This window comes from Ixodes scapularis, unplaced genomic scaffold (assembly GCF_016920785.2).
Source record: "Ixodes scapularis isolate PalLabHiFi unplaced genomic scaffold, ASM1692078v2 PGA_scaffold4__175_contigs__length_147842914, whole genome shotgun sequence".
Classification (NCBI taxonomy): domain Eukaryota; kingdom Metazoa; phylum Arthropoda; class Arachnida; order Ixodida; family Ixodidae; genus Ixodes; species Ixodes scapularis.
The window spans coordinates 93,435,528-93,455,605 of record NW_024609879.1 but is presented as its reverse complement, the minus strand read 5'-3'; the positions used below and the strand labels follow the sequence as shown (position 1 = coordinate 93,455,605).

The 20,078-nt window shown below is 44.1% G+C and overlaps 1 protein-coding gene and 1 long non-coding RNA gene across 5 annotated transcripts; one reads left to right on the top strand and one right to left on the bottom strand.

Moving 5' to 3' along the window:
- Positions 1–1,044: 1,044 nt before the first annotated feature.
- On the bottom strand, positions 1,045–20,074 carry LOC115328812 (zinc finger protein 436-like). 4 transcript variants are annotated; one of them, XM_042293212.1, is made up of 4 exons: positions 19,858–20,074; positions 16,360–16,532; positions 15,109–15,198; positions 1,045–1,820 (listed from the first exon to the last, which is right to left on the bottom strand). In XM_042293212.1, the coding sequence occupies exons 2-4, from the start codon at positions 16,439–16,441 to the stop codon at positions 1,297–1,299; spliced, it is 696 nt and encodes a 231-aa protein (XP_042149146.1). In that variant the 5' UTR covers positions 16,442–16,532; positions 19,858–20,074; the 3' UTR covers positions 1,045–1,296. The 4 variants fall into 4 exon arrangements, 3 of the variants coding, with proteins under 3 accessions (XP_042149146.1, XP_042149145.1, XP_040062686.2); XM_042293211.1 differs by lacking the exon at positions 19,858–20,074 and having other exon boundaries at positions 16,360–16,741; XM_040206752.3 differs by lacking the exon at positions 19,858–20,074 and having other exon boundaries at positions 16,343–16,363.
- On the top strand, positions 14,210–19,390 carry LOC115328811. The gene is made up of 3 exons (XR_005714899.2): positions 14,210–14,294; positions 15,161–15,229; positions 19,245–19,390. It is a non-coding gene; the product is annotated as an uncharacterized LOC115328811 (long non-coding RNA).
- Positions 20,075–20,078: the final 4 nt, after the last annotated feature.

Here is a 20,078-nt window from a genome sequence, read left to right as displayed (position 1 = left end):
GTAGTTTACTTGTGATTCACTGAATTCACAAAGAACAGATGAGTACAGTAACAGACACATTTCTTTTTAGAACTTCAGGAACACAATTCAAACTGGAGCAAAGTGGAAAACCTAGGTGAAAATGTGAGGAAATCCAGAGAACCAAGGTGGAATCACTTTTCAATATGTTGTCACAAAAATCTATGCGCAGGGTTCAAAGTGCCATAAAGGGGGGGTGCAACGATTTCCGGACTTCGGCCAAAATTTGTGGAAGTTGCCCTCTCACACTTCTGAAGTAAAGAACAGAAAACAGATTTCGCCTGCGTGTCCTAGTTGTTGCGTAAAAAGAAGATAAATATTGGCATTTCTGGACCCCTCAACTTTCTCCCAGTCTCCGGGGTCACACCTGGTCGTACTCCTAGCTTCCCAAGTGCTCTCTCAGAGGACGCTTCCTCTCCCTCACTCTGCTGACATTAGCGGGCGTTTTGCTGCAGCTTAGGGCTGAGCGAGGTCACATAATCTTTTCACCGTAGTTCCTTCGGGTGCCACTTGCGGCATCACATGGGGGAAATAGCTAGACTTTTGCTCTGCGATAATGCAGCAGAATCGCACCATTTTTTAATGAGGGACATGTTTCCTCTACGCTCCAGGACACTACAAACAACGTAAAAATGACGAGATGCAAATTTTTTTTAATGTTAAAACCGTTGACCCCCCAATGCTTTAATAAGCCCCAATGCTCCTCATCCACTAAAAATGAACGGTTGAAAGTAGCTCTATACGTCATCAAATAAAAATAATACAAAATAGTACCAAAGATAAAAGCAGCAAAACTCTATACAACAAAGCCATTAACCCCTAAAGTGCCTTGGACGACCTGAGCTCGTCCAGTGGTTTTTTCGGTAGCCCTCAATTCCACGAACAAGCTAGGCTTGTCGGAGTAGTTTTGCGGCGCTGATTATAGGTGGCAAAACTCGTTTTAGTTGGCAATATTTTTTTCGCCTCCGCTGATTTGTGCAAAATAAACTTTTCAAATTTTATGTGTAATACTAGAGAAATAACAATTCAAAATAAAAAAAATATTTGGCACTTTTAGGTTACTTTTGGAAAAAAAAAATTTGGCACTTAAGGGGTTAAAAAAAATGCTACTAAGCGGCACTACAGCTGTTGCCTACTGCAACTGATAATGTTTAGAACTAATGAATATCCCTGTTTCTCAACTCCCGGTGAACAAACAACATACATGCAGTGAAACACATGGTAAAACATGAACTCTTCCACAGGTACGACCTCAAGAAATTCCATGGCTAAGATTCCTCACTTGTGCATCCTTTTTCTATGCCTACCTAAATGGGTTTTGGAGCCAAACGCTTCCCCACATGCTTCACACTTGTAAGGCCGCTCCCCGCTGTGGGTTCGTTTATGAGTCAAGAAGTTAGATTGATCCGAAAACGTTTTCTCGCAGATGCCACACTGGTATGGTTTCTCACCCGTATGGACTCTTTTGTGAATCACCAGGCGACTATTTTTTACAAACGACTTCTGGCAAACCTCGCAGCGATATGGTTTCTCCCCTGTGTGAGTCCTCATGTGTGTCTGTAAGGTATCGATTTCAGCAAACGCCATCTCGCAGACAGAGCAGCAGAAAGGCCTCTCTCCCGTGTGTTTCTTTTTGTGCCTGGTGAGATGATGTAGATAACGAGTGAAGTAAGGGCAGAACTCGCAGTGGTACAAGCCCCCACGTTGTGGCCGCGTCGTGGGTTGTGACTCAACTAGTTCTCTAGGGACAGAGAAGAAGCTCTGGCTGTCTTCATCTTCCGAGGAGGCTGCTTCGCCCGGCACTGTAAATGAGACGCGAGAAACAAGGAGCGTTAACGACAGTGAAAGTCCAATGAAAACACGCAAGCATTAGACAAGCTTGGCAAATCTGCATAGCGTTCAGCAGGAACTAGTACACACAAACAAGCGTACCGGCACCTGTTCATTCCAGAACAAAGAAGACAGACTCGGCAAATAAGAACAATTCAAGTATTAAGAAAAGCTGTAAGGCTGTTATTACACGAAAGTAATATCACACTTTGAAGGAGCATAGCCCATTCATGCATAATTTTCATAGGCACTTTATCTCTCAATGAATCAGCTCATCTCGCATCCTTAGCCTTAAGGAACAATAAAAGAACCTAATCTCTGGGCCTGGGAATTGCCATGAAATATAAGGCAGCAGTGAAGATAGAATGTAGCCTTTGAAATCTGTCCATTGTAATAATGTTCTAGAAAAGGTCACCATGCAGTCAATGTCACTGTACATCAATGAAAAAGGACACACTACTTGAGTATCCAAGCACTGGTTCCAGTAAAAAAGTGAGATTAAAAAACCACAATTGCTGACATCTTGTCTCGAACACCAGGCTAGAGCATGTGGCGCAAAACAACCCTATCACACTGGTTTTCTTTGCATAAATGGAGTGGGGGTGAATGCAATCACATTGGTTGACTGCTTGGGCTAATCTAAATAACTGGGATTAGTCTGATGCAATAGGAGACGCTCATTTTGATTCGATGATGCTGGATTGGTATAAGCAAGAACAGTGCACAGAGAATGCATTCTCCAAAAAGTTGAGTTGGCAAGGGGGAAGAAGTCTCCCTGCAACGCAACAATGTGCCATTTGCCACATCTTGCGGTGGTTGCCAGAGTCGACCTGCAAGGTTGAGAAGAGAATAATGACCAAAGGTACTGCCACTTGTGTGAGGTAAGCATTTGACCGGTTTTAAACACCCCAAAAACAGCACCCTGACATGAACACCGAAAGCAGGTTGTAGCAAAAGAAAATTTAGTAACAGGCATGAACAGAAAATGATTTGTCAATGTAAAAAAGAAACAATAAATGAAAACATAATTTTAAATTTTCAGAGAAAACATTTATACTGAATCGTACCACATTATACTGAATCGTACCACATTTGCACAATAAATTCTGCAAAAAAAGTAGATTTTGAAAAATGCTCTATTTACATCTGCCAATATCTAGAGAGTATTCCCAGAAAGTTTCACTTGTTTACAGTGCATAGTTATTTTTTTTATAAATTATTTTCACTTCTCAAATGCCAAAGAAAAAATAGACGTTCGAGCACTTTGCGTTTGTCTAAAATCCACATTTTGGATACCTTTAAAGGAGGTGGGATACATTAAAAAGCCGCTGAAAAGAAAAAAAGAAAGTTTTTTTTAAAACATTTTGGTTGGACATGCGTGTCAAAAAATTAAATTTAAGCAGAAAAAAATTTTTTAGAGCAATATTGTAGGTGCAAGATGCGATTTTGTTGGTATTCAGCTCCTTTCTACTTGTTTCCTCTCTCGGCATTTCGGGCACGTGGAAGAGCGGTGGATCGACTTCGCCTTCACGTTGAGGTAAAAGGAGCAAATGACCATTCTGTGACGTCCTGAACTTTGCGCGCAGAATTTAAAATAAATCTCTCGCTGTCAATATTTGTTTTGATTATGAAACTATCGAGACTTAATATCTGTGGCTTATGTGCCAAACTTTTACGAAGCTGGTTACTATGAATTTAGAGTTTGCATTTTTATGTTCCTTCATTATGAAAAATTGTAAGTAGCAAAACAAGGTAAATATGAAAAAAAGTTTTTTTTCATCGTCTTTTTTTGTTGTTAGAGAAATGCAAAATTTTTGGAATTTCTTTCTACAGAAGCCGGCAACAGGTATTCCAGTATGCATTACGCCAGAAACATTTGTGGTTATCAACACAATTTCTGAACGATATATTCATAGGGCAAATTCCATGCAAAGCTGTACTTTACTTCGTCCTGGGGATATAATACCTTGTAAAATTGGTTCACAGGGCTGACACTTTGCGTCCCTCCATCTATATGACTACAAACACCACCTGTAAATATCACGCTGATTGAGTGACCCGTTCAAAAGTTTGCATTCCCAGGTAGTGTTCCTCTTTAAACATTTTAAAATCCCCAAGCTTTTGGGGAAGCTACTCAGTTCGTGCAACACCTTCCAGTAAAGCATCTTTTCATCTATATAAAAAAAAAAAAAAAAAAACACTTATAAAGAGGGGGGTAATTACAGAAAAAAATATATGGAATGAAAAATTTACTTGACATTCCCAAGCAAGTCTTTAAAAGACGGCCAAGCAATGTTCTCTTGCGTGCATCACCAATGACACTGTAGTTACATCTGGGGCTGTAAAGGACCATTCTACAAAGTAGCACACCCTCATGCAGTGAACATGAGAAATGCATGGAACCTTGGGGTCAGCATTTGCAAAAAAAGCCCATTGCAACAGATTTGTGTTTACGAATACAATAGCGACACACTTTACAGTCTTATTTGTCGCATCAACCACATTATGGCAGTGCTTTTACCAAGTGCCAACTTTTACACAGTAGGCTCGTGATAGGTAAACTCAAGTATTTCATAGTTCTGCTTAATTCAAAGGAATTTTATAATTTTGGTTGTGCTGCTATGTTTTCAATGTATTCACAAGCAGCTAAATTCGAACAGCGTTTTCGTCAAGTATTTTTCGCCGGTACGTGGTCTGTGCCTAAGAGTTGTGCAACTGCCAACAGGCTGTGTCGAAAACCGTGTTGCGGCTTTTGCAACACGGTTTAGTAGCGGCTTTTTTCCAGAAAAGCATAAGAAACATTCAACAACTTTGCTGCTTGAACGTAATGAGACTAGCCTGCAGTTTTACATATCCGAGGCAGTGCCAGATTTGTGAACTGGAACAACCCTGGCATCCTTCCACTCCCTGGGTATCACTCCAGCATCAAGACTGCGTGTGAAAACGGCATAAAATATTTGGAGTACCGTTAGGCATACCTGCGGAGAAATATGTTTGGAATCTCATCCGGCCCATAGGACATTTTGGCGTCAAGCCGAAGCAGGTAATCGAAAAGTCCCTTTATAAACAACACAACCTCCGGAATTACGATATGCATCACGCTGTGCGATGGCAACTGAGAGTTGTCGCTCGTGTACACCAACCACTTTCAGCTATGTGATTGTCAAGCTTGATTGCAGTCACAGAGTTGCTTTTCTTAGCTAAATGTGCCCAAAACTTCTGCGGGTCACCTTTAAAAAAAAATGCAATGTCACAAAAAAAAAATGAAACCACGAAACTTGTATTTTTGACTACAGTTGTTTCCAAAGACCTCTGATGTAGGCGCCTACGTTCACATTATTTCCTCTTATCCGGTCATTCTTGTGTCTTAGATGCAAGATTTTACGTGTTATTCGTGGGTTTTCCTTTTATTTCTGGAAGCGTGGCGGAACAAAGCTATTCGCGATTCCAGCAAAACGGACGCCACCAAGCGGGAAAACCGGGAACCAGCCGGACCAGGTCGCTTCGCGCCACTCCACGTCTTTGGTGGCTTTCGTGGACACGTTTTCGGCGCGGTGGTGAACAATGTAATTTGGCGAAGGTCCAAAAATTTATTTTTGCCTGAGTTTGCCTGAGTGTTCATTAGTGTGGTGAAGCCTCAGTTGATTGTTTCCTTCTATCACGTGTTTGAAAGCCCCTTTACTCCACAACATACGGTCGCATGCTTTCAATTTCTTGGATGGGGAAGAATCACGGAAAAACATTTTGATTTCTTGTCCGTCTCGAATCACATTCAAAGTGACGGCTACTTGGTAACTGATAAGTGGTTTCCTTATAAGGATGTAGAACAGTAGACTGAGGATGACAGATGAGGTGTTTCACTGGAGGGAACACCAATGTTGCAGTCAAGTGAATGGGAAGGTTCAATAGCTGCTTTTCTTGAGTTTGGTTGTGTTCGATTAGCTTCAAGTTTGAGCCACCCACGCCGGCCGGTGCGCTGGCCATTCCTCTTGGTTGCTTTTCGCCGAAAAAGCCTCTGGACCACACCGAAAGAGTTGGGCTGATTTCGCAATTACTTGATTCAGGGAAACCTTCTCACTGCATATGAATAATGAGGGAAATTATCTGCTTTCCGAAGGTGGGGGACGGGTCTCGCAGAGTTGGAAGCTGTGACGGCATTATGATCTATCGTGCCTCCAATATTTATATTATACCCCTGTCGAAGCCAGCAGCCGTAGGTCTACATTGCCCAGGTCGACCAGCCACAAAAAACACCGTATTTACTCGCACAATGAACGCACTCGCGTAATGAACGCACCCCCCAAGTCGGCTCTCAAAATTTTGACTTTTTTTTCACTCGCGTATTAAACGCACCCCCAACTGGGACGTCAAAATTTTGACCCCCTTCCCCCACGCGCGCGAAATGAATGCACTTTTCTATTATGGTGCAGCGAGGTCGTGAATGCATGGGCAGCGTGGGCAAACAAAACGCCTTGCAAAAGGCGTTAAAAAAATAAAAAAGATCGAACGGAAGCAAGAAAAAAAAACATGTAGCTTTTCTTTTTTTTTTTTTGCACAGCGCAGCCTGGATTTTGGGGCCGCGCGCCGCGCGCAAGGAGATAAGAAAGGTAAGCGGAGAAGCCCTCGCCTAAGCAAACAAAACAGCTTGCGAAAAGCGGCAAAAAAAAACCAAACAAAACCTACAGAATTAAGAGAATAAAACAAAACAAAGAGGAGCTTTCTTTTTTTTTTTTTTTGCACAGCCCAGTTTGGTTACGGGGTCGCGCGCCGTGCGCAAAGAGATAAGAAGTTACATGGATTTTTCGGGATAAAAGGTCTGCTCATTATGCGAGTAAATACGGACACAAAAATTTCACTTCACGTAATGAACGCCCCCCCCCCCCCCCCCCCCCCCCTTCCCCAACTTTGCATTGATTTTTAGGAAAAAGTGTGTTCATTCTTCGAGTAAATACGGTACTCATTCTATCTGTTCAGGATTCAGGGTCAAGTTCAATGCAGAGAGGTTCTGCGTGAATCTTTGATGAAGACTCTCTTCAGTTTGTCCGCATTCGTCTCCCTGCTACCGGCTAGAACCATTTGGCTAAGTTTAAGTAGTATTTCTCTGTCTGTCAAACATACTTCTATTCAGCAGTTCACCTACCGTAATAGCTAGTCAACTAAGCTCAACTAAGCTCATATTTCAACCCAAAATAATATACTAATATCGCTTTAGTGAAACATAGTATGTAATATAATACATAACCCATTCGTCAAAATGACTTCTCGATTGCTACTAAAACCTGAATTGAAATACGAGTATCAGCTGCTTAGTGGGGCGCCAGCGGGTTAACATGCTCCTTGGCTCAATAAGCGCTTGCTTAATTTTCGTAATTTTCCTGCAGCCTATGTTGTTGACCGAGCAGACAGACGACTGGAGCTGTTCCTTAAACGCAGATATGCACAAAAGCTCGATTTCCCGGACAGATAAGTCGCATGGTCGAGGCATGCGAGTTAGCTGAAAATTATTCTCGTTGAAACAATTCTGTAGACATCGCCCCTTTCCTTAGATGATTGAAACTAGTTAGAGTCTATTACCGTCTCTGTGGAGCCCATAGTTTCGGTTTTAAACAAAGTCTCAGAAACGAAAGTTTGACATGAAAAGAACAAAAAACACCGGCGAAACAAAACTATGCTCTGGAAGTTTAGGTGCACCGGCTACACTTAACCGTCTCAGTTCAAATACCTATAAAATTGGGCATTAAACAAAAGAAAATCTGTTAAATTGAATGCGCCACCTGTTCAGGCGGCCTGGCCGAGCCGACGCGACCTGGACCCAGCGGCCATGTTTGTTTGGTTGTGGCGCCCCGTATAGGTCGCTCGAGTCGCAAATAGATGCACATAAGTATGATTTCCCTAAAGGACCTGTCTGGGCAGATGCCATTTTGTTTTTGTACAAGAGGAAATGGTCAAAAGCACTGATCTCAATGACAATTGCCGGATCGCGCTTGCCGCTCCCGCAAGTGAAGCCACCGGGCTTCACTCGCTTGGGATACGATTTGCCGTTTTTGCTAGCCTTTGCTGCGGTTTTCCAGCGTGCTGACGACACGTTTTCTACTCGTTCGTCGTCATTCGCTGAAGAAGTTTTTTGAAGACTCTGTGTATTGTTGAGACTTTCCGTTGTGAACACGTGGAAAATTTTACGAAAGTGCAGTGTCGCAGGAAAAAGGCACAACGCGTCGAAAGGAAGGGCTGGCGGCATGTTCAAAGCTTCCTTGGCACGCCGAAGTGTCGTGTCTCTGTGCCTTCGCGCACTTGGATACCGACCAAGAACCGACGCCGTGTGAATGTGTTTAGCGAGAGCAATGTGCATGAAGCCGTATCAAAAGGTGCAACTCGTCGAAAACGTGTCGCCGGTGTCGCGGCGTGATCAAAGCTTCCTTGGCACGCCGAGTGATGCATCTTTGTGCCTTCGCACGCTTGGATACCGGTCAAGAATTGACGCCGCGCCAAAGTTCTGAACGTGTGTCGCGCGTAGATGCCTTTATATCATTTATATATATCGGCCACGGAGTTCTGGATCGTCCAGCTGTTCCGGTGAGTTGCTATCAATAAAAGGGGGAGATCTGTACGTGTTTTTATGTAGTATATTAACCATGGCTATGTCCCAAATCTACTCTAATAGATTCCGTGGGAGCACGAATAGGGCAACGTTGTGGAGCCAGGGGGGTTTTCGAAAGCAAAAGTACAAGACGGCGAGAATGAAAATCTTTGAAGCACGGCCGATATGGTCGTGTGCAATCTGTTGACCAATTACAATTAGGCGAGCCGCGCTCGAACGTCAAGAGCAATTAAGTAGGTTGATAATAAGCCAGCACTGATCAGTGATGAGGAGCTGTTGTGCACGGTATTGTATAAATCGTCTAAGGACAAAAAAAAGACGTACCTTCCCCCCATCTTTTGTCGCTAGTGGACGCTGGATTAAGCTCGTTCCTAAACCGCGAGGGGAAAAGACGCTGATCCTACGAACAGCTTCACGCACATTGCACTCGCTAAACACATACACACGGCGTCGGTTCTCGGTCGGTATCCAAGCGTGCGAAGGCACAGAGACACGGCACTTCGGCGTGCCAAGGAAGCTTTGAACACGCCGCCAGCCCTTCCTTTCGACGCGTTGTGGCTTTTTCCTGTGACACTGCACTTTCGCAAAATTTTCCACGTGTTCACAACGGCAAGTCTCAACAATACACAGCGTCTTCAAAAAACTTCTTCAGCGAATGACGACGAACGAGTAGAAAACGTGTTGTCAGCACGCTGGAAAACCGCAGCAAAGGCTAGCAAAAACGGCAAATCGTATCCCAAGCGAGTGATGCCCGGTGGCTTCACTTGCGCTGCAGCGAACAAGCGGGGAAGCGCGATCCAGCAATTGTCATAGAGATCAGTGGTCAAAAGCTACCCCCATGTAGTCTATGATGTCCGCGTCTTTAATTAGCTTTGTTGTAATCTGTGTACTGGTCAGTTGGTCGTCGAGCTGTTGCGCAAGAAGCCATTCGAGGAAGGTCGCAAACCTCCGGTCCCATGATCCAATACTTGAAAACTGTTTATAATCTTCCATAACTCATAAGGAATGTTTTCAAAAAGTATTATTTTCATGTTCACAGTACTTACTGACCAAATTCGTCAAATTTGCGTCCTACAAATTGAAAGACAACGTTCTTCTCTCAAGGGCCTTCCTGAAAGCAAAATGCATAACAGTAAGCGAAGACTACTCAATTGGGACACATATCGCATGAAAAAAATTAATTGATTTCGCGAAAGAAAACGGCGGCACTTTTAAGCTTCGACATAACAGAATTCACATTAACAATAAATGCTATGCTTTTGATCTGACCACCGAAAATGTGTACGAGGTTGGTCCCTCTACTACGCCGGTTGTTACTGTCACACAGAATTCCCTGCCCGCTAATGACTCATCTCAGCCATCATCATCGCAACAACAAACCGCGAGGGGTAGAGTGTCTCTTTCACCTGTCTCTGATGTATCAGTACTTTTTACAAATATTAGAAGCCTCATTAAAAAACGAGATGGCTTGTGTTCTATTGTTGATTCAACAGCTGCCGATGTTGTTTTAACGGAAACTTGGCTCACTGGGAGGGTGCGTGATTGCAAACTTTTTTATGGACCTAAAAGGTACAATATTTACAGGAACGATCGGCAAGATAGGTGTGGTGGGGGCGTTTTAGTTGCCATTGCAAGTCATATTGATTCTTTTTGTTTAAACATAGCTAGCGATTTAGAAATAGTTTTTGTATGTCTTGGCACTAATCACATGATGTGGATCACGGGAGTTTGCTATAGGCCGCCCTCGTGCTCATCATCTTTCATTAAAGCTTTGCAGGACTCCATAAATCTGGTCGTCGTTCGCTTTCCCAGTTCGACAATTTTTCTGTTGGGAGATTTTAATTATCCTGATATTGTGTGGACAGGTAATAACCCACCAACAGGCACACCCTCATCTGCCTCATCTGAATGCAATGGTTTTGTTAGCCTCTGTTTAGATTTTTGTTTCACGCAATTAGTTACTCAACCAACCAGAGTGACCCCATTGACGGCGAACGTATTGGACCTTGTTCTCGCTACTCATCCTGAACTCGTTTCACATACCTCCCATCTTCCAGGGCTTAGTGATCATTCCATATTGCATTTCAATGTAAAAGCAGCAGCACCAAAACCATCATATAATGTAAAGCAAATTCGAGATTACGCCAAAGCTAACTTTGATAAAATTAATCTTGACCTTGCAACTTTCCTCGGTGAATATTTATCACTCTTCTCAAGTCGCTCAGTAGAAGAAAACTAGAACTTTTTCAAAACCGAAGTTAATAAACTAACAAATCAGTACATTCCCTTAAGGGGAGACACTGCCCAGAAAAAAAAATTTCTGCAAAAAAAGCTGATTTTGAAAAATGACATCTTTACATCCACCAACATCTAGAGAGTATTCCAAAAAAGTTTCATTAATTTTCACTGTATAGTTAATTTTTTATGAATTATTTTCTGTCCACCAAAGCTATAGAAAAGGTAGGGTTTGGAGCACTTTGAACACATTTTTCTCCGTTCCACTTTTTGGTATAAATTCCATTTTAGTCAATCTATCATTTGATAATGGCAAAACACAGAAAGCTCATTCTTCCCTTTTCCTGACTGAAATTTAATAAGGAGTGCGGCTATGGAACTTTTTTGTCACTTTACGGATGTCTTTTGTAAAAAATGTTGACATTTTGTCGAAGGCACAGAAGACCAAAAAGTTGACCAATTTTGCAGAAGAGAAAATTTATAGAAATGAATTACTTTTTAGAAAACATTTTCCATAGCCGCACCCTCTAGGCATTCTGCTACATATCTAGCAAATAAAAATCTTTAATATCGCAATAGTTTTCTGACGATAGATTAACTAAACAAGGTAGGCGTGTTTCTGATAGAAGCTACTCTTATTTCCTTCTCATTTGACCGACAGACCTGAAATTTTGTTATACACCCTCTAGCATGACCACCAGCCTACCCTGTAAATTTCATTAATTTTAAGACAAGGGTTCAAAAGTTGACACCCCTAGGGGGTGTGCCCCCTTAAGGAGAGTTATCGAAAACTCTAAGTCACCCTGGTTCACCAGAGCCTTAAAACACTTATCAAACAAAAAGAAGCGTCTATTTCGCGCCGCAAAATTATCCACGTGCAAGCACCGTTGGTTGCGTTATCGTACTGCTGCTGAAGTGTACAAAAAAGCAATTGAAAACGCCAAACTAGAATTCATGACTCATAGCCTACCCGCAATGTTGATCAACAATCCTAGACAATTCTGGAATACAATAAACAAAAAGACGCAGTCATCTATCACACTAAAAACCGCAAATGGTGATTGTATAGCCAGCGATGAGTGTTTAAATTTATTAAATAGTACTTTTGCAGATTCATTCTCTACTAATAACATGCACGATTTCCCTTCGCTAGAGAATGCCGATTACTTGCCCATGGATCCTCTTTTTCTTGATTACGTTGGTGTTGGTCGTATCATAGATAAACTCAAACTGTCATCTTCAGCAGGAGTGGACGGTATTAATTCCAAGTTTTTACAAAACACTAAACACTCCTCAATTATTTTAACAAAATTATTTGAACAATTTATACAAGACGCTGTTCTCCCATCAGACTGGAAGGTAGGGAAGGTGGTACTCATTCACAAGGCTGGAGATAAACATTCCCCTCTTAATTATCGTCCGATCTCAATAACCAGCATTCCTTGCAAACTCCTTGAACATATAATTTTTTCTCACCTCGTCAACTTCTTAGAATCTAACAACTTCTTCAACAATGCCCAACACGGTTTTCGGAAAACATTTTCATGTGAAACCCAACTATGTACTATCTTTCACGAATGACCTACATCGCATTCTGGACCGAGGATCCCAGGCGGACTGCATTTTCCTGAATTTCGCCAAAACATTTGACAAAGTTTCTCACACTATTCTGCTTCTAAAACTTTCCAAACTTAACATAGACAATAACATTCTCGCATGGATACAGTCTTTTTTAACTCAATGGTCTCAATTTGTCACTGTGAATAACAATAACTCCTCTTTTGTCAAAGTTGCGTCAGGGGTTCCGCAAGGGACAGTCTTAGGGCCGTTGCTATTCTTAATTTATATTAACGACCTACCCACTAGTGTCTCTTCGTCCGTGTCTCTGTTCGCTGACGACTGTGTACTTTACTGTGAGATTCTCAATCATAATGACATCTGTATACTCCAATCAAACATTAATGCTATTTACCGTTGGTCCGACTCGTGGTCTATGAAGCTTAACACTAACAAATGCAAGGTCATGCGTGTGTCTCGCCAGTCCCAGGACTCTCCTAACTATTTCCTTAATAATGCTCATCTAGAACCGGTATCTTCGTACAAATATTTAGGCGTACATACTATAGCTTCTAACCTTTTATGGAAAATACATATTCAGCATATTTCAGCTAACGCTAACCACATGTTAGGTTACATCAAGCGAAATTTTTCATTAGCCCCTGTCTCACTGAAATTAACTTTTTACAAAGTTTTAATTCGTCCCAAGTTAGAATACGCAGCTTCTGTCTGGGATCCCGGACTAGTCACTCTCGTATCTACATTGGAAGCCGTTCAAAACAGATCCGCTTGTTTCATCCTCACAAACTATCACCGCACCGCTAGCGTCGCCTCTATGAAAACAACTCTCTCATTACCACCTTTATCCCTACGTCGTAAAATTTCTCGTCTTTCCCTATTCCATAAAATGTATCACCATAATTCTTTCCTGCGCGACAAAATAATTGCTCGGCCTGTCTATGTTTCCTCCCGTCTTGATCATCAACATAAGAGTTGTGATAGAGTTGTTGATCATCAACAACTCTATCACAACCACGTTTTATTCATCTTTCGTTCCCCGTACATCCCAGGAGTGGAACCACCTTCCCCGGTCGATTGCCATTATCACGGATTCTGAGCTCTTTAAAAGTACAATAACTAATTACTTTATTACTGAGTGTGTCTAAATATGTATTATGTTATTTGCATTAACCTTCTTGCTGCTCTCCCCCTCTGTAATGCCTTCGGGCCCTGAGGGTATAATAAATTAAATGAAATGAAATAATATATCTTAGACGTGACGACGGCCGCAGACGCTAACCAGAGTCATGGGTGGATACGTGAGTTCGCTACTTTCAAAGCATGCCCAGTGCAAAGCAGGACTGCTCCTTGCCTTGGAAAGAGTGTTTCTTCTTTCATTTGTAATTCAGCCGACTGTTCACGTCATGCATTTAGGCGACAGAACTTAGTGAAGAAATTCTTTCTAAGCACTTTGAAATGCTGTACGCACTCCATTGGGGCAGCTCGGCGAAGCAGCACCTCCGAATCACACTGGCAAACCATGTGTGTAAAAAGAGACAAAGAGTGGGGCGCATGTTGGTTTGTGTTTTGGTTTCCAACTCAGGAAGTCGTTTACGTTTGGCGGTCGGAAGTGCACAGATGGGAAACCAAAAAGTGTTGGAGATGGGGGTGCCAACTTCGGAAACTTTCCACACCAGTGCTTGGAGTCATTCAACGTCCTCGACCCTCATCACACAAGCACTAGGAAATACAGAGCATGTGGGCCCATAGAAGCCTGTGGTTTCTTTGCCAATCACTGACATCCCAAGAAAGGACGAGTTGACAGCGATTGGGCGTAAAACAGCAATGTTGGGGCGACAAGTGCACCCCAAAATGCCAGCACTAAGCCTAGCTGACAGCAGCGACCTCGACGAGCTCGCAAGCATGCTTGATGTTTTGTGCATCAAGGCTTTGCTGGGAGCTCTACTGCATCCACAATGGGCCGGACCGTGAACAGGAAGGACTTTCCCCTCTACCTGGAGTGTTTTAGGTGATACGGTGAGCAGCATATCCAGGGGTACGTTGCTTGAACTTTCAATAACATTCTTCTCGGTCTTGCGTTTCGAACATGTTTTTGTTTTTAAAAACATATAACTTTTTTTTCTTTCATAATTACAAAAAGCTACTTCTGAGAATTTCATATAAGAGAGAAAGTAAACCAATGAACCATTTAAGGAAATTACAGGTTCAGGACGTTCTGGTATGAAAATATGTGACCAAAACAAGGCTGGATCTATTGAGCTGCAGTGACTTAGATTGGACACCCCCAAAGTCTCTTTTGTTCCTATTGTGGTTTATCTTATTCCCCCAAGCTTGCACTCAGACACTTTTTCGCTCTTCTACCTAGTCTGTACAATTAAATTTTTATGCCTGGAATCTTCTTGCCCCGTTTTCTGCCATGCGGCGACAGTTATTTCTAAAACGGTGGATTTTTAAATGTCTATTTTCATGCTGAATTTTACATGAGACAATATTTCTCCAGGCTTTACTTTGTCCACCACTTAGTCAATGTTTCATCCATGCAAAAAAGACCCACCTTTTTTATTATAAGAAAATGATAGGCTATTTTTTAACGGTGCTACTCATTATCTTCCCTATCAATAAATCAGCCTGCAACTTTGCACAAATATATATTTTTTGGCTGAAATTAGGCCAACGCTCCCAAGTTTGCATGGTTAACATACTGTGCAAGTTTCATTGCAATCTGTGAAGTACTTAAAAATAGACCTTACTAGGCAGGGCTTCCCCTTGTCAACAAAACATTGCTGGAGCTATGTGGCAAAAATCAGAAGAGCTTACCTTTTTTTACAAAAAACTGTTATTCTCCTCACCCTCCAAGTGCAACGAAGTGGCAGACGATCCACCATTGTCCTTGGAATGCAGGCTTCCACCTGTCAGAGCAGCAAGCATCTCCATGGGCTCTGTTGGGAAAAAAAGCATGGGAACGTCACAGTGAGTCCGTTTCAAAGCATAGGCAGTTTAACAGTCAAAATGGACATCTTCGTGTAACTCTGGGCCGACGGTGTACATTTAGTGCATGCATAAGTACCCTTAGCAGATAACAGAATGTGGGTCAGAAAATAGGGAAGGCTCTACATGATATGACAACCCAGGTGTGCTGTGGTTCAAGGGTGACAAGTAAGCAAGGGCCATCAACACTTCATCTTAGAAGACGGATCATCGATAGATACCCCAGCTGTCACAATCTGCAAGAGTGCTAATGTGGATATTGAGAGAGCAACCATCTACCGCAGTGGTCTCAAACTCATTTGAGCATGGGGGCCAGATCGCCGACACTGGGAAGGCCGGGGGCCAGAGTTGGGGGCGGGCGAGAGAGAGAGAGAGAGGGGGGGGGGTTCAAAAGATTTTAAAAGAGAACACACCTCGTGCTCTATGCTTTTTGTAAACTCAGTTTTGCCAGTGCCATTTTTACGTTTGATTTGTTTATAAGACTACTTTGGGCCCTGACCTGATGTGATAACAATAATTGCAATGATACCGTCCCGCCAACGTGCTCGCATTTTTAATAGAACAAGAGAGCAAGAACACTGTCATTCTCGTTGCTCAATTCACTCAAGAATAACCCAGCTCAACATGTCCATAAAAACATTCAGTTGTTCGACAGTTCTTGCTTTCCTGCCCTATTGAAAAAACCAGCACAAGCTGGTCCCAGCATCCCAGCTTCATGCTGGGTTATTGCTCCAGCATGCCCAGCTTGCCGAATGCTGGGCAAATGCTGGGTCATGCTGGGTGAACTGCCCATGCCGGTTAGGCTGGTGTACTTCCCCACCATTTTAACCAGTTTAAATGAATAGAAAGGATAAACAAGCCAAACTCTTCAGAAAAGCCAGCTCGGCATCTAATTTATTATTTTGGTATTCGCGGTCCGCTCACATGAGCTCAGATGCTACACATCCACTGCGCTGACACAGTACGAACCGGCGCATAGAAAGTGGTTCTCAGTGCAAAACAAATAATGCTATTAAAACTAGATTGCTTATCTCTCAGCACAAAAAATACTAGACACACATCAAAAACAGGCAATAAAAATAACAAATACTACACGGATGAGAGAAGTGAACCTGGGTCCCGCCCGTAATGGAAGCGAAGCGTCCTCTTGCGTAGTCGGCAGAGGCGAGGAAATCCATGTGGCTTGGGTGGCATTGGCGATACTCCTAGGCACCACCGTAATTCACGAACGCGCAGATGTTCGAAGACACGAAACGACGCCTCAGTCAGGGCATCCGACTTCTTCCTGCGCTGAACGGACTGCCACTCACTGCCTCCTTAAATACCGCTTCCCTTGCACCGCCGTTCAAGTAGTCGCCAAACAATGCGCACACAGCCGTCCCTTCAAAAATCTGCCCAAGATGGCCAAACGTGTCTTAAATTTTCCGTTCCTACCACTCACTCTCTCTTTCTCGCACACAAAGGAAGCTTGCAGCGTGCCTGAAGCGCCCGGTCGTCTCCCAAAAACGAGAGGACAAAGAACAGGACGTGCCATCGTCCGCACCCCAGCCGACCTTGGCGTGCGCGCTCCCGGCAATGCCAGTCCGACAAGCTCTCGCCGACCTTGGCATGCGCGCTCCCAGCAAGACCAGCTTGAACCAGCATGGGCCAGATTCAGAACCAGCTCGAACCAGCTTGCCCAACTACAGTGCCAGCTTGAAGCAGCTTGAACCAGCTTGACCTAGACCAGCTCAAACCAGCTCGAACTAGCTTAAAAACCAGCTTGATATTCTCGCTGTTTTTTTAGGGGCGAAGCACCTTAGGGGCTAGCCATGTCCGTATGTCCGTCCACCGTCGGATGCACATGCTCCTGCTCGTGAGCTCAAGCGCTCACAAGCATGTGCTCCCGCGCTCGTGTAGGGAAAAAAAAAAACCCATCTCCACGTGGTGAATGATGTTGATTGGGGCAAAGCTCTGGTGGTGCTTGTCTGCGTAGACGGTGAGCCGCAGAATGCCAACCTTCCGTTCATCTCATCCATGTCAGAAAGAGAATGTGTGACGTGGTTATATACACATTTGAGCATTTGACCGCAGCGCGACATGGATGAAAACGAACAAAAGGCTTGGCATGCTGCGGCTCAGCGTCTACGCAGACAAGCACCACCAGAGCTTCGCCCCAATCATCATTCACCACGTGGAGATGCAGTTTTTTTTTTTTTTTTTTTCAATAGGGTGACGATTTCTATTACATCACCCACACTTGTTTTTTAATGGGGATATTTTTTTAAGCCGAGAATTCGGAGCTCGGAGCTTCATTTTCGGCAGTTGCTCCTACTGATCTAGACTTAGCGCATCCGAGATGCATCCTTCAACGAGGAGCTCACCCTTGCAGCCTAGTACCGCAATTGTTGTCATTACAAAAAGCTGGGAAGCAAACGATAAAGCGAAACAAAGTGCAAATGAACAAAGATAAGTAAAAACTATATGAATACGTTAAAAAAGCGGAGCGACATTTCGAGCAAAAATGAATCTGTGAGATGAGATCATAATGGCGCGTGTGCTCGAGACGTGGGAACCGGGACTCTTGGCCGGTTCCCTGCGGGCCGCGACCCAGCGAGTCACGGGCCGCATGCGACCCACGTGTTTGAGACCCTTGATCTACCATATTTTCCAGTCTGTAAGTCTAGGTGTTTTTCAAACAATTGTCTTGATCTGTCTTGCACAACAATGCAACTTATATAGATTTTTTTTTTAAATTTCACAGTGCGAAGCCTTTTTTTTATGCGCCACGTGCAATCTTCTGTAGAGCACCTTAACTATGTAGCCATAGGTGGTGTTGCTCCCTCCAGGAAGCACTGCTGTTGCCTCACTCTTTTAGGGAGGCTGTAGTTAGGGTGGGCGCAACTGTTAGATTGGGGATCACGAGATGTGGATGCCATGTTATTGCTAAATTTTACCGTGGGTCTATGGGGCAAACGGTCGTTTTATTTCCTAACTCAGGTCATAAGAGCCCATTAATATGCTTGAATAATTTACGCAAGGTATAAATGATTACTTTCCTATGGTAACCAGTTTTGTTCCGGTAGGTTAAGTATTTCTTAACGCGAAAAATGGTAAATTCCGCCATCTTGGACGTTGCTGCTTGTCTGGCAACCCTGCTTTCTCCTCTCGACGTTCGCAATTCCTGGAGCGAGAAGGAAGCGAGAGAGGCTAAGCCAAGGGATTCGTTGCTTGCAATGGGAGGCGAGAGGAGGAGAGGCACATGGGGCAACAGAGCGGGCATCTGCTCTCATGCAGGCAACATTGAAGCATGTCCTTTCCGGATCTTCTCCCTCGGGCGCCGCCTTTAACTTGCAGTTATTGCCACTACCTCTCAAGGTTTCTAGACGGGCATTACAAACGAGGCTTTAGCGACATCCGCCAGGTGCTCTTTGCTAATCGTCTAATTTGTTTTAAAATTTCTTTTCGTATGTTTTCTTAACACGATATTGGTGTGTCCGATGTGATCCTGCTCCTTTAAACACGTATAGACCAAAAAATAAGCGCCCAAATTTCGTTGTAGTATCCCATTAAGGTTGGTACTGTTATTGTATTCAACTAGGTCTCAGTGGACGCCAGCGGCCTGGGTATCAACGGCAAGTTTCCCAACTGAGTGATCTAATAACGTTGGATGTGACCGTTTCGCTGTGCCCAGGAGTTGTTCAGACCAATAGTTCAGACATCTCTCCTTCTTATACCGTGACATTCTCCCCTTTTCTTCTTTAATCATTTCGACCACAAGACAGTCTTTTCTAGTATTTAGTTCTCTCTGAAGTTTTTCTCGAACTTCCCTGTTAATCCTTAAAATTCCCTGCAATCACGTCGAAATTCCAATTGCCCTTTTCGCCAAAATTCTGATTGACAATTAACGAAAAAAAGGAAAATTCCCTGCATGGAACATCACTGCTAGTCTAACAACGCTCAACATCTTGGATGCATTTTGCAGCGGAGCTGTTAAAGGCTAGTTTTTTTTTTTTAGTTTCGTGTCCGTGGACAAATAAATCTCAACACCACCCTCTAGACACCGCGGGATTCCGGGAAACGAGGAGGCGGACATGTTGGCGGGCCTGGTCGACCCGAATTTCCCGGTCTCCGCGGCCAGCTCCTATGCTCCTATGAGGAGGTGTCCTGGGGGGCTATGTTGCGCTTTTTGCACTCCCAGGAGACTAGGGAGAGGGAAGTGACGTCAACGACACAGCAAACGCAGATTGGGTGTTGATTTCGTTTTCTTCTGTCAACATCCAATCTGCATTTGCCTTGTCGTTGACGTCACTTCCCTCTCCCTAGTCTCCTGGGAGTGCAAAAAGCGCAACATAGCCCTCCTGTGCTGGCCCGCCTACGGGAGCTGGCCTCCCACCCGGCCACGGCGGCGGGCCGGCCCCCCGTGCGTCCCTCTCGGCGTCTGCTTCGGGGCCACTCGGCGCTCCTTCACCGGCTCCGAACGGACAGCGCCAGTAGCCCGCTGCTCCTCTCGGTCCTCCACCCGGACTTGGACCCCGAGGGCAGCGCGGGACACTTCCTCCTGAGGTGCGAACGGTACGCGCTCGCACGGGTGGTCCAGGAACAAAGGTACGCCGAGTTAGGCTGCCTACCTGCGACGACTGAGGCTGCACTGCCGGCACTGCTTTTTCCCACCTGGACAGCGGCCAAGGCCTGTGGACCCGCGGACGCGCGGTCCAGTCGGTCCAGCCGACCGTCGAGAGCTGGTCGAGAGCAAGGATCGAGAGGGCACAGCACACCGGCAACACGGGCAACAGCGCTTCCGTGATCGGAGGCACTCATTACTGCAACGAATCGGCCGCTCATTGTTCTA